The sequence below is a fragment of the Centroberyx gerrardi genome, chromosome 4 (genome assembly GCF_048128805.1).
Source record: "Centroberyx gerrardi isolate f3 chromosome 4, fCenGer3.hap1.cur.20231027, whole genome shotgun sequence".
Classification (NCBI taxonomy): Eukaryota; Metazoa; Chordata; class Actinopteri; order Beryciformes; family Berycidae; genus Centroberyx; species Centroberyx gerrardi.
This window is the reverse complement of record NC_136000.1, coordinates 3,278,673-3,291,459: the sequence shown is the minus strand read 5'-3', so window position 1 is coordinate 3,291,459 and position 12,787 is coordinate 3,278,673. Positions and strand designations below refer to the sequence as shown.

At 43.6% G+C, this 12,787-nt stretch overlaps 1 protein-coding gene across 1 annotated transcript in view; it reads left to right on the top strand.

The window, feature by feature from the left end:
• Positions 1 to 12,787, top strand: part of LOC139919910 (cadherin EGF LAG seven-pass G-type receptor 1) — a 65,980-nt gene that overhangs the window by 18,919 nt on the left and 34,274 nt on the right. The window contains exons 3-5 of the mRNA XM_071909787.2: positions 2,414 to 2,636; positions 6,473 to 6,588; positions 8,279 to 8,367. Coding sequence (XP_071765888.2) covers positions 2,414 to 2,636; positions 6,473 to 6,588; positions 8,279 to 8,367 — 428 coding nt within the window. The remainder of the gene's footprint in view (positions 1 to 2,413; positions 2,637 to 6,472; positions 6,589 to 8,278; positions 8,368 to 12,787) is intronic.

Sequence of the window (12,787 nt, the reverse complement as noted above, 5' to 3'; positions counted from 1 at the left end):
GTTGAAGAGTTTGGTTCGCTGGCATTAAAATCAAACACTATTGCATATTATTGATGTTATTAGTTATATGGAACACTTTGCTTACAAAATTGGAGCATTTACGACAACGCAATGATTTTTATTTGCTGAAATATTGAGCAATGAGCATCAGGTAACTTTGTGTTGGTTCCAAAATGGGAATACGGCGTTTGGCACGGAGCCCCGCCATTCCTACCTAGAACTTGATATTCTTCCAGCCGAGGCCTGGAGGCAAGAGGCAGGACCCGCTGACAGGACCATTACCCGCTCATCACACCGCCGCCCTCCGGCCTTTGAAGGCTCTTTGCCTCGCTCCGGGATACTCAAGTCAAAACAGAAGCTGTTGAAGGCTAAACCGACAGTCCCTTCCTCAGGTTTCCAACACTTTCAGGAAAAAAGATCCCTCCTAATTCTGTCCGAACTGAAGATTATCCGTCTTCCAGTCAGTCAGGTCTTTATCTGCTGCAGAGCTGGAACTCGGCACTGCGTAAAATTACCAGCTGTCCTCTTTATTCACATCTTGTCGTGGTAATTTGCGACATTAGACACTGTACACACAGGACGTAACGGCTTCCAAGTCTCTGTGGTATGTATGGCTTTGTAAGGGCATAAGTTTTGAGTATTCACCTGTGGGAAACTTGTCTCTCCTTGTCTCTCCTTCATGTTTAACTTCATCCTTTCTTTGAGTAACATTGAAAGTCCCAAAAGCCCCCTGAGTGATTTCCAGATTTACCCAAGCCAGCTGGATTACCTCTTAATCCTCACGGTACCAAATGTATGAACTCAAATGCACAAATCTCAGTTCCAGTTTACATACCAGTGTTTCCCCTACTATTGAACAAGAAGGGGGTTTTACTGGGTGGAGAGACCGTCCCGTGACTGAGAGGTCACAGATTTGATCCCTGTAATAGCCAATATGTCCATCAGAGAAAAGAGCGCCACCTACATTAATATATACTACCAGTCAACAGTTTGGACAGTTCCCTTAAAGCCATTTTGATCTAAAGGCTTCTGCTTAAATGCTTGAAATTAGTTTCTTAGACAAATATAAATAGTGAAGTTGATCCTATGTATGAATTTCTTTCCAAAGCCTTTCCATCAAGGCAAAGGGCGGCTACTTTAAAGAATCTAAAATATAAGATAGTTTTGATTTGTTTAACACTTTTTTGGTCGCTGCATAATTCCATTTGTGTTATTTCATAGTTTTGATGTCTTTACTATTAGTCTAAAATGTGGAAAATGTGTAAAAATATAGAAAAATGTGTTCGATGTGTCCAAACTTTTGACTGGTAGTGTAAACTTCATCAACAGAAATTTCCCCCGAGCAAAAAGACGTCATAGTCCCGCCCCCACACTGTTTGATTGACAGGTGATCTCTGGGAAGAGCAGCGCAGAAACAACACAGCAATGAACGAGATGAGAAATATAAAAATGAAGATTGAATTATCTGTACATGAAATTTTGACTAATGATTTCCAGCTATACCAAAATGTTTCCAAAATGGATTATATAGCGTTTTGGAGTGACGTGGCGTGGAGAGCGTGACGGGTGTTTTGTTCAGAGACGCATCGCTGTCCTGCTGTCAGAACGCCACAAGCCGCTCCATCCCAAACCAGATCAGCGGTCAGTCCGGGTCGCTGAGCATCAAGCCCACAACCGAGTCTGTTTTGACATGCCTGAATAAAGGGGAGGAGGGTAGGGTGGGGTGGGGTGGGGGGGGTGGGGGGGGATTGAACTTGTGTGTGTGGGAGAAAATAAAAGTCTTGTCATCATGTTTCCGGGCAGTGGGAGGAGAAGCTGGGAAGAAGTTTCACACATCAAAGAGTTTAAAACACTTTCAGTTACAGCACATCGTAATGCTACATAACACAGGAATAATCAGGAATAACAGTCAGATTGTTATATTGTTGCTTCTGATTGTTGCATTTCAGGATAGACAATGTGAAGTTTTAAGAGAGTGGTAGCCAATAAGATTCATTGGTTTATTTATTTGGATCCTCATTAGCTGTTGGCTTGGCTCTTCATGCGGTCCACACAAAACAAGACAACAAGAACAAGCTTTTAAAAACAGTAGACTAGAAAAAGAAAAAAAATGTAAGAATGATATAAATTTAAAACAAAGAAAATACATTAAAGGGGAAAAAAAGAATAAAAAATAACGATATGTTTAAAAAAAGGCACACAAGATCATAACCAGGTGGCTTAATGGGTAGAGAGTCTGTCCTGTAAAAAGATCACAGGTTTGATCCCCGCAGCAGCGATGTGTCAACCAGTTCATACGTCTCTATCAGTGAGGGTAAAGCGTTAGTGGTTAGAGAGACTGTCCTGTAACTGACGGGTCACAGGTTCGATCCCCTGCAGCAGCTGATGTGAAACCTCTCCTCCTCCCGTCCAGGCGAGCGGTGTGAGGTGGACTCCCGCTCCGGCCGCTGCGTCCCGGGCGTCTGTAAGAACGGGGCGAAGTGCGTGGACCTGCTGGTGGGGGGGTTCAGGTGCCAGTGCCCCCCGGGACAGTACCAGATGCCCTACTGTGAGATGACCACCCGCAGCTTCCCGGGACAGTCCTTCATCACCTTCAGAGGCCTGCGGCAGAGATTCCACTTCACGCTGTCGTTCAGGTAAGCGTTTTGATAAGATCCAAGTACCAAACTAAGGTAATAGTTTTTTAAATTCTCTGCCATGGATCAACGGAGGAAAATCGTTGCTGTTGCTGCAGCCGTTTATCTGCAGAGATACTGCTGTGTTTGCAGTGATTATCGTCTTCTTCTGGTCTCTTAGACAGAGACCAGAAGCTGTTGAAAAGTTCTTAATCAAGTCTGTTGCAAGAGGAACTTGAGACGCATTCCTCAAGAAAAGTGTAGTGTCATCTGCCAGTTGACTGATGATAATATGTCTATCTGCAATTGAAAACCCTTGTAAAGCACTGTTGGGGATATGAAGAGTTAGGGGTTGAGAGGCAATTAGAAATAAGTAGGGAGAGATTGGGCAACCCTGTCTAATACCACGTGACACATTAAATCTACGGGATGTACCATATTTTAATATGATGGAGCGGGTGCCATTGTTAAAAAGGGTTCTTACAGTTTTGGAAAAAAAAATCCCAAAACCAAATTTTACTGATTGGGTACCGGGACGCGATTTTTTGCCGCCTCGGGGCTAAAGGGGTTCACTGATTTCAACTTTTCCCACCATGCTGCCCGCTTGCCCCGCGCCGCCAGCTATCCCATCATGCCTGGTGAAACCGCTTGCAGTGTGTCTTTACCGTAACTGTACGGCCATAATCTCGCGCAGCCGCACCTCCGTCTCCAGCTCACGGAGGTCATCTGAAGAAATTCAGGCAGAACAGTTGGTCAGAAAGCGCCGTCGTCTTGCTTCAAACCAGTAAAATCGCACAAATTTGCACGGCCACGACCGAGAAGAAATGCTGCTTTGTGCCTGTTGACCTCTGAGAGGAAATCCAACATGGAGGAGTCTCTAATCGTGGCAGTGAAGAGCGAAGATAATTTGCTGGGTGAAATCAGGCGTGACCGAGCCTTCGGTCTTAATTCGACAGAGTTAACTGTGTCGCTGAGTTACTTTCATGTGAGAATGCTCCATGTGTGTGCCTTCCTGTTGTGCTCCAGTTCATTCACACCTGGATGTGTTGGGTTCTCTAGGCCTCCACTCACACCCAAACGATAAGATCAGAGATGACGCACCGCTGCAGATACAGTCACTGCTGCCTGTGTGATGAGCAGGAATGCAGTATCCATAGTAAAGCCGGTAAACAGCAGCCGGTCGGAGGTCTTTGTCTCTCGGGGCGGGCGTGTCGAGGCAGACCCTCGCTTTACCAAACAGCTGCTGACACAGCGAGGAAGACCGACCTGACCCCCCACAGGATCCTGTTATCACCCCACACACACTCACACACACACACACACGCACACACACTCCAGTTTACCCTCACAGTTCATCCTCTGTCCTCACTCTGCCTTGTTTTAGTGTTGCACTCTAGTAATAAAGGATTTTCCTACTGTGGGTTCAATGAAACATCTTTTTGTAGCTTTTATACTCTAAGCCAGTGGTTCTCAACCTGGGGGTCGGGACCCCCCAGGGGGTCGCAACACAATTTCTATCATGCAAATTCATGATCATGTCTATTTTTTCAGTTTTTTTCTCAGATTTTTGCTTTTCTCCTGTGAAATACTGAATAGTTTGCAGCCTCTAGGCCTTCTCTGATATCAAATGAAACAACCTGAAAAGGGAAAATCATTCTCTGGTTGTACTGTCTTTGGAGTGAGTAGGCATCACTTCGTTTTAAGGGTCACAAGTCAAAAAGGTTGATCTAAGCTGTTGTACAATAAGTGCAATTACACAATAAGCTAAAATCCACCTACCTCCGTTTTCACCATGGCTGTTATTTCTTTTCCTGACTCTTCTCTAGCATATGTGATTATTCTAGGGACTTCTAAGTGTTGTCTGGGTGGCTTTGACCCTTGACCTCTTTATTATTGTATTGTATTCTGTTGACAATCTAGGAATTTAACATATTCTCCTGTTACACTCACTGTAAGCTGCTTTGCATCAGCTAAATGCCTAAAAAGCAAATTAATATCTTTTGAATTTTGCTCAAACAGTTCAAAAAGCGACTTTTATCGGTCAAATTTTGCTTGAATGCGTGAGTGAACCGATCTGGTGCAGCGTAGAAATCGTCCACTTCTGAAATCCAGTTACAGCGGATTAAAAGTGACGTTTGAGATTTGCTAAACGACCCGTCGGTCTGTCTGCTTAGTGTCCGTCTCTCATTCCCTGGAAAATGAAAAGCAGAAAGAAGCGAACAGGACGTGACGCCGTGTGCCGGAGCGCCGCAGGTGTTTTGTTCAGTCGTCTGGTTTCCTGCCCCGCTGCCCTCGGGCCAGGTGCCGTCTGAACTCTCCGCTCCGCCGGCCGTACCGCCGCTGCCGTTCCCCCCTGACTGACGCGGGTTCAAGTCCCGGCGCTCCGTCCCCAGCGTCCTCGCCGTCGTCCTCTATCTGTCTCGTTTTCCACATTCCTTTTCCTCCCGACTTCCTCTCACTCCGTTATTTTCCTCCATCCTCCCTTTTCCATTTTCTCTCTCCCTGTCAGTGCAGTTCGCTCTCATCAGGCGGCAGCAGCGGTCTGGTTAGAATGGTTTTGAGTCGGTGGTTCAAATCCCAGCTGGGAAAATCTGGGTAGTGAATGAGCCGAATTAAGTCTGCGGCTGAATAAACAGCACCTGTCTGCGTTCACACCAAGCGTGTCTGGACCGGGTCAATCGAACTTCGGTGTGTTTCCTCCTTTAGTCCGGTTCATCCAGGTGAGATGCCAGTCGAACTCAGGTGGCACCGAATAACAGCACCGAGACGCCTGAAAAAGTGACCAACTACAGGAAACGACCCCAAAACATCTGGCTTTATAAGTCTGTTGTTTGTTGTTCAATTGTTGATCCAAATGGTTTTATGGGTATAAGGATGGATGTTGACATCTGATAGGCAACAGTCGCTCATGCTTGGAAAGCCGAGCATAACAAAATGATTTAAGACTACAAACTGCAGTCTGAATGATGCTCATATTCAACTTTTTCTTCATGTGTTCTTACCTGGTATGAAGACCAGACCAGAGATGGTAAATTACAGCAAAGAGCGCAGATAAGTCTGTACAGGAACTGGATTTGGATTTGTTTGGACTCCTCCGCTCCCCGGCTGACAAAATCTTTAACCTCACAGGATGACAAAACTCTGTCCAATGAACAAGCTACTTCTGAGTCATGTGATGTTTGTTTTCAAGCCCTGGTTCTCTTGTATTTGGGCAGTGTGAACCTAAATTAACCAAATACAAAAATGTTACAAAGTAAACTTTTTAACTACGGTTCAGACCAAAGCAAACAAACTGCAGGTGTGATCGTTTTCAATCTTTCCTGCTCACCTGTCTGTGGAACATTCAGGTGTTGTTTGTGTTTTTAGGTTTATCCCTCCCAAAATGTCCACAGAAGTTCAGATGCTTATTTCTTCCCAGTGTGATGAAACTGGGAACGATCAATCATCCTGTCCTCTCCTCTCCTCTCCTCCTCTCCTCTCTCTCTCTCACTCTCACTCTCCCTCTCTCTCTCTCTCTCTCTCTCTCTCGCTCCCCCTCTCCTCTCTCTCTCTCTCTCCTCTCCTCTCTCCCTCTCTCTCCTCTCCCTCTCTCTCTCTCTCTCTCTCTCTCTCTCTCTCCTCTCTCTCTCTCTCCCTCCCTCTCTCTCTCCCTCTCCCTCTCTCTCTCTCTCTCTCTCTCTCCCTCTCCCTCTCTCTCTCTCTCCCTCCCTCTCTCTCTCCCTCTCCCTCTCTCTCTCTCTCTCTCTCTCTCTCCCTCTCCCTCTCTCCCTCTCCCTCTCTCTCTCTCTCTCTCTCTCTCTCTCTCTCTCTCTCTCCCTCTCCCTCTCTCTCTCTCTCTCTCTCTCTCTCTCTCTCAGGTTTGCTACCAGACAGAGGAACGCTCTTCTCTTGTATAACGGTCGCTTCAATGAGAAACACGACTTCATCGCCATCGAGATCATCGAGGAGCAAATCCAGCTCACCTTCTCAGCCGGTCAGACGCTCGCTTTCTGCACCTCCACCTTCACTGATCAATCCTTTCTGTATCAATCATTTCTGTGGTATTATTGATTTGTTTGTTGGGAGTCCTGTATGGGTTCTGAATCTCACTGAGTCAGCGTTAACGAGCTGTAGGTGTTAATAGAGCCTCTCTTTATTATAGCTGATTGTTTTGTTGATAGGATCGTTTTATTCCTCTTATTTTATTTTACATTATTATTAATATTATTATTTTAAGGCCAAAAGTCAGAATTTGTGTTTAAATTTAATATCAGTAAAAATTGTATCCTTAAATACTATTAAATGATACACAGTCCCCTTCTGTACCTACAAGTCTTTTGTTAGTAAAAAGTTAAATGTGTGGAATGCAGAATCTCATTAGAGGGTTGGATCATGGTGTGGAGGAGGGGTCAGAGGTCAGAGGTCAGAGGTCACGCAGCCCGGCCTCAGGTACCTGGGAAAGTGAGAGCGCAGCAGTGTGTTACAGTCTGCTGGTTCGGGAGGCGGTTCCTGCTCTAATATAAATAACCATTAACTGAAAACCAACCTGCTGCCTTCCCGGATGACTGGCTCTCATATTAAAGGTCAGAGGTCAGATGGGTTCAAACCCATAATAAAGCCCACATAGAACACATAGAACACAAGGTAAGACAGAAGATAGAAGCAATAAAATACCATGAAACAAAATTAAATAACACAAATAAAATACCATAAACTAAGACATATGTACCATATGTATCATAGGGAGAAAAATAGTATTAAAACTGTATGGAAACAACCACTATACATACATGACATATAAAGTGTCAAAGATGGCTTCCTTCCCATCTCTATTAATTGTTTTTGAAAGACAGAATAAAGGAAGAAACGTCTCAAACAGCTTGGAGGACGGTTGATCCATTGATGGGTTGAAGCTCTGAAGTGATTTTATTGCCAAAACAGTGAAAACTGCATTACTTCCTGTTCCAAACAGATGCAGTCAGAGCCTCTGGCCCCGCCCACATCTGGCCCCGCCCACTGTCAGTCAGAACAACCAAGCTGCTCACAGTGTGAACGCAGGTTAAAGCTTCACAGACAAACTGACTCTAACTAGGGCTGAACAATTAATCGAAATTTTATCAAAATCACAATATGGCCTACTGCAATTTTCAAATCGCAGGAGGCGCAATATTTGTTAAAGGCGAAATGTGTCAAAATACCATTTTAAATGAAATATTGTCGTGCTGCAGAGATGTCCTGGCCTACACATCATATTCTACAGACTTAAGAAAACATCTTTGTTTGGTGCAGATCCCCGCAAAAATCACACCATAATCATTTTAATACGTTTTTCAATGAAAATGAGAATAATGATGTAAAAATGATCATTCCCTCTAATATCGCAAATCATATCGCAATTGCAATATCAGTCAAAATAATCGCAATTAGATATTTTTTCAAAATCGTTCAGCCCTAACTCTAACTCCTCGCTCCCTGGCAGCAGGGCGGCCTCTGGGTTAGAGAGACGTCCCGTAACCGGAAGGTCACACGTTAGATTCCTACAACCAACCAGCGTCCATGAGCAAGGCACTGAACCTGCTGTGAGCTGCTGTGGATAAACCTCTCTTCCTCTTCCTCTTCCTCTCCCTCTTCCTCTTCCTCTCCCTCTCCCTCCTCCTCTTCCTCTTCCTCTTCCCTCCCTGTAGGAGAAACCAAAACCATCGTGTCGCCCCTGGTGATGGGCGGACTCAGCGACAGCCAGTGGCACACAGTACAGCTCCACTACTACAACAAGGTAGTGCTGTCTTTTTCTCCTTTCTCCCCTCCCTCCCCTTGACACACACACACACACACACACACACACGCACATGCACACACACACACACACACACACACACTTATCAGTCGGCGATAATTAGAACAGTTGTAGGACGTCTTGAACAAAGACGAGTCTTTGTATCCTGTGGTCTATAATTCCACAGGTCAAAGGTCACTGAAATAGGACAGAAACCCCCCGCCCCCACACACACACACACACACACAGACACACCCCCAACAGTCTGTTTTGGAGGATTTCAAGTTCAATAGTTTTCCGGGGGTTTTGTTGTTGCTATGGGAACAGACACGCCAAACTTTGTTTTGGTGATCTGACTCCACCAGAGTTCAGCTGATGTTGTGACATGAAGGCGTTCCAGTCTTCTTCTCTTGTTTTAATGTTGACGTTAGATCCTCTCTCTGTGGACGGAGGTGTTCCAGTCTTCTTCTCTTGTTTTAATGTTGACGTTAGATCCTCTCTCTCTGTGGATGGAGGTGTTCCAGTCTTCTTCTCTTGTTTTAATGTTGACGTTAGATCCTCTCTCTGTGGATGGAGGTGTTCCAGTCTTCTTCTCTTGTTTTAATGTTGACGTTAGATCCTCTCTCTCTGTGGATGGAGGTGTTCCAGTCTTCTTCTCTTGTTTTAATGTTGACGTTAGATCCTCTCTCTCACTGTGGACGGAGGTGTTGCAGTCTTCTTCTCTTGTTTTAATGTTGACGTTAGATCCTCTCTCTGTGGACGGAGGTGTTCCAGTCTTCTTCTCTTGTTTTAATGTTGACGTTAGATCCTCTCTCTGTGGACGGAGGTGTTCCAGTCTTCTTCTCTTGTTTTAATGTTGACGTTAGATCCTCTCTCTGTGGACGGAGGTGTTCCAGTCTTCTTCTCTTGTTTTAATGTTGACGTTAGATCCTCTCTCTGTGGATGGAGGTGTTCCAGTCTTCTTCTCTTGTTTTAATGTTGACGTTAGATCCTCTCTCTCTGTGGATGGAGGTGTTCCAGTCTTCTTCTCTTGTTTTAATGTTGACGTTAGATCCTCTCTCTCTGTGGATGGAGGTGTTCCAGTCTTCTTCTCTTGTTTTAATGTTGACGTTAGATCCTCTCTCTGTGGACGGAGGTGTTCCAGTCTTCTTCTCTTGTTTTAATGTTGACGTTAGATCCTCTCTCTCACTGTGGATGGAGGTGTTCCAGTCTTCTTCTCTTGTTTTAATGTTGACGTTAGATCCTCTCTCTGTGGATGGAGGTGTTCCAGTCTTCTTCTCTTGTTTTAATGTTGACGTTAGATCCTCTCTCTGTGGATGGAGGTGTTCCAGTCTTCTTCTCTTGTTTTAATGTTGACGTTAGATCCTCTCTCTGTGGATGGAGGTGTTCCAGTCTTCTTCTCTTATTTTAATGTTGACGTTAGATCCTCTCTCTGTGGACGGAGGTGTTCCAGTCTTCTTCTCTTATTTTAATGCAGGAAGAGCACAATTGAAGTGAACTAGCTTTCTTCAGAGCTTTTGATCTTATCCGTTATGGGAGGAAGTCGTCGTGGCTGAAGGAACTAGTCGTTTCCCAGAAGCCCTCTTGTTGTTTTTGGAGGGTTTCATGGGAAGGTTTGGAGTTATTGTCTCACTATACTGTAGGTATCAGAACCTAACCTGGCACTGCTGCTGCCATGTTTGACCCATTAAGATAGAAGAAGAAGTATATTGAAAATGTAACACATTAACTTCTCCTAACAGTCATATTCCTGTAGAGAAAGGTCAGGAATATACTCAGATCAATCAAATGGATCTTCTCTTTTTTTTATGAAATGTTGAGAAATTACGTTTTGCCGCTCTCCTTGCTCTTCTCAGTCTTTGGCTCATTCAACAAGCTTTGCCCCCCCCCCCCACCCCCCACCCCTTCCCCCCGTCCCTCATGCTGTTTTATTCTCTTCTGGGACAATACAGCAGCGTGGGGCCCGACCACAAGGCCAGCCGTCACACATGTGCCCCATAAACTCCCCCAGTTTAATATTTATCTCATCATAAACTTCCCCTGTTCAGCCTGTCCTGGACCCGCTGGGTTTTCTTCACCCACTGTGGCGACTTCAGGTGTGATGCTGCTGTTTCCTCTAATGGTAAAAGATGGGAAACACAATCTCCTCATAATTTCCTAGAAAGGAACTGTTAATTTCTTGGGAAGTTTCCTGGAAGAACCATGAAGTGATGCAGTAGTTATATAGAAACTGTCAGCAGTCTGGAGAGTCGATAAGATACTGTAAGAATTTCCTGGAAAGAACTGCAAAACTATAAACTATTAATTGGAACAATAATAGGCAGAGGTCAATTATAAGAAGTCATTATTCATATAATTATATAATATAGTTATTTGTTGAATTCTTAATTAATTTTAGTTAATTTCGAATTTTCTATATAACTACTACATCATTTCATGTCTTGGAAACAACAGAAGAAATTGGAGGAACTTACCAGCTACCATTGAACTCTTTCTCTATTTTCCCTAGTAGATAATTTCATGGTTCTTTCCAGGAAACTTCCTAAGAAATTAATCAGAATCAGAATCAGAAATACTTTGTTGATCCCCGAGGGGAAATTGGGTTTCGTTGCAGTTGCTCACATTCTAGAAAAGAAATATATATAGGCATAGAGAAATTATAAGAAAAATAGAAATAAGAAATAAATATAAAAATGTGTAAAATATGTGCATTATACTACAATAAAATAAAAATATGTAAAGTATGTGCATTATACTACAATATATAACAACAATAATATAGAAATAAGAAAAATAAGAAATTTGTGGGTGGGTGTGGGGGAGGAGGAGTGGCTGGGCCTTTCACTCCTGCTTTTTTCCTTCCCCTTTGTTTTTAAACTATTGCACAAAATTATTACCGGAATTTAGTATTGCACAGTTTAAAATATAAGTTATAAATTAAATTATGGGGTTATAAAGCTGCTGACAGGGGTGAAATAAGTCCAAGAATAACAGTTACTTTCTACGAAATTATTAGGAAATTGCTGACCTGGAAAATGAAGTGTTACCAAAAGATGCAGCAGGGCGGTAACTCTTCCTCCGTCTTCATCCTGTACAGAAAATCATTCAGCCTCTTTGGCTCGTGCCTGCTGGTGTTACAGCATAGAGAAAGAATGACGAGGCCAAGAGGCTGAAGAAAAGAAAAAAGCAAAAATTTGAGAAAAAGAAATTTTTTTTTTCCCTATCCCATAAATCTCCTCACGACCCCCCACAATTATCTGCACGACCCCCTGTGGGGTGCCGAACCCCAGGTTGAGAACCACCTGTCAAGTGGATGCCGAAGTCTGTATCAGAGAAGTGGATGTCAAAAATGTCAAAGATCAGAATGAATTAAGTCTGTGATTTCCAGTTCATATGGGAAACAAGCTGTTGAAATTTGAATCTTCATACATAAGAAGAAAAATTTCTCCAATATTTAATCCAGTGGTTGTAAATTGTTCTTCCTCTACCAGGAATCACAAATATATTCATTAATGTGGTTTTGCTTGTTCACCTGACAAGTTATTGAAGGTTATTGAAAAACAAATAACATATATATATATCCAATATCAACCTAACTTCACTCCGGTTTTTACATGGAGGTATAGAGAGCAGCAGGTTAGGTTTTCCAGTGGAGAAAAAGTGAGAGTTGCCCAACATGTCCTCTGGCTGCATTGCATTCTGGTCTATTGAGGGAGGAAGTGGTATCTCTGCCTCTTCTGTGAAGTATTTCCATGTCAGGACTTCAGCAGACGCTCGCATCCAGAGAGACTTTCAGAAAAGACAGAAGAGAAGAGGAATATTCGGCAGCAGCAGCTTCCTCCTCCTGAGCCACATGGAGAGGAATTTTGTTTTTACCTGGAAGCGGGCCGGCTGGTCGACTCACATCCCCATGAGACCTGGTTTTCAGGCTCCGCTGTGCGTTTCATCCTCACAGACAGGAAGATGGAAAACATCTGATTCATGCAGCTGTTGGTCCGGAATGCAGGAAGAGTCTCATCCCATGACACCACTGCATTCTGGGATACGACCTGCTGGACAGGCAGATAATGAGCTGTTGAGAAAAAGCTGGAGAACACTAATACTAATACTAATACTAATACTAATACTAACACTAACACTGATACTAGTACTGATACTAGAAGTGACTAGAGGTGGAAAGTAACTAAGTACATGTATTCAAGTACTGTACTGAAGTACAATTCTGAGGTTCTGTCACTTTGAGTATTTCCATTTTGTGAAACTTTCTACTTTTTCCTCCACTACATTTATCTGATGGCTGGAGTTACTAGTTACTTTGCAGAATAAGGTTTTACACGCAAAACATACGATAAGCTCATAAAATATGTTGCATTGTTAGAGTTTAAACTCCAACAGTATATGGAGCAGTTAGACCGACAAC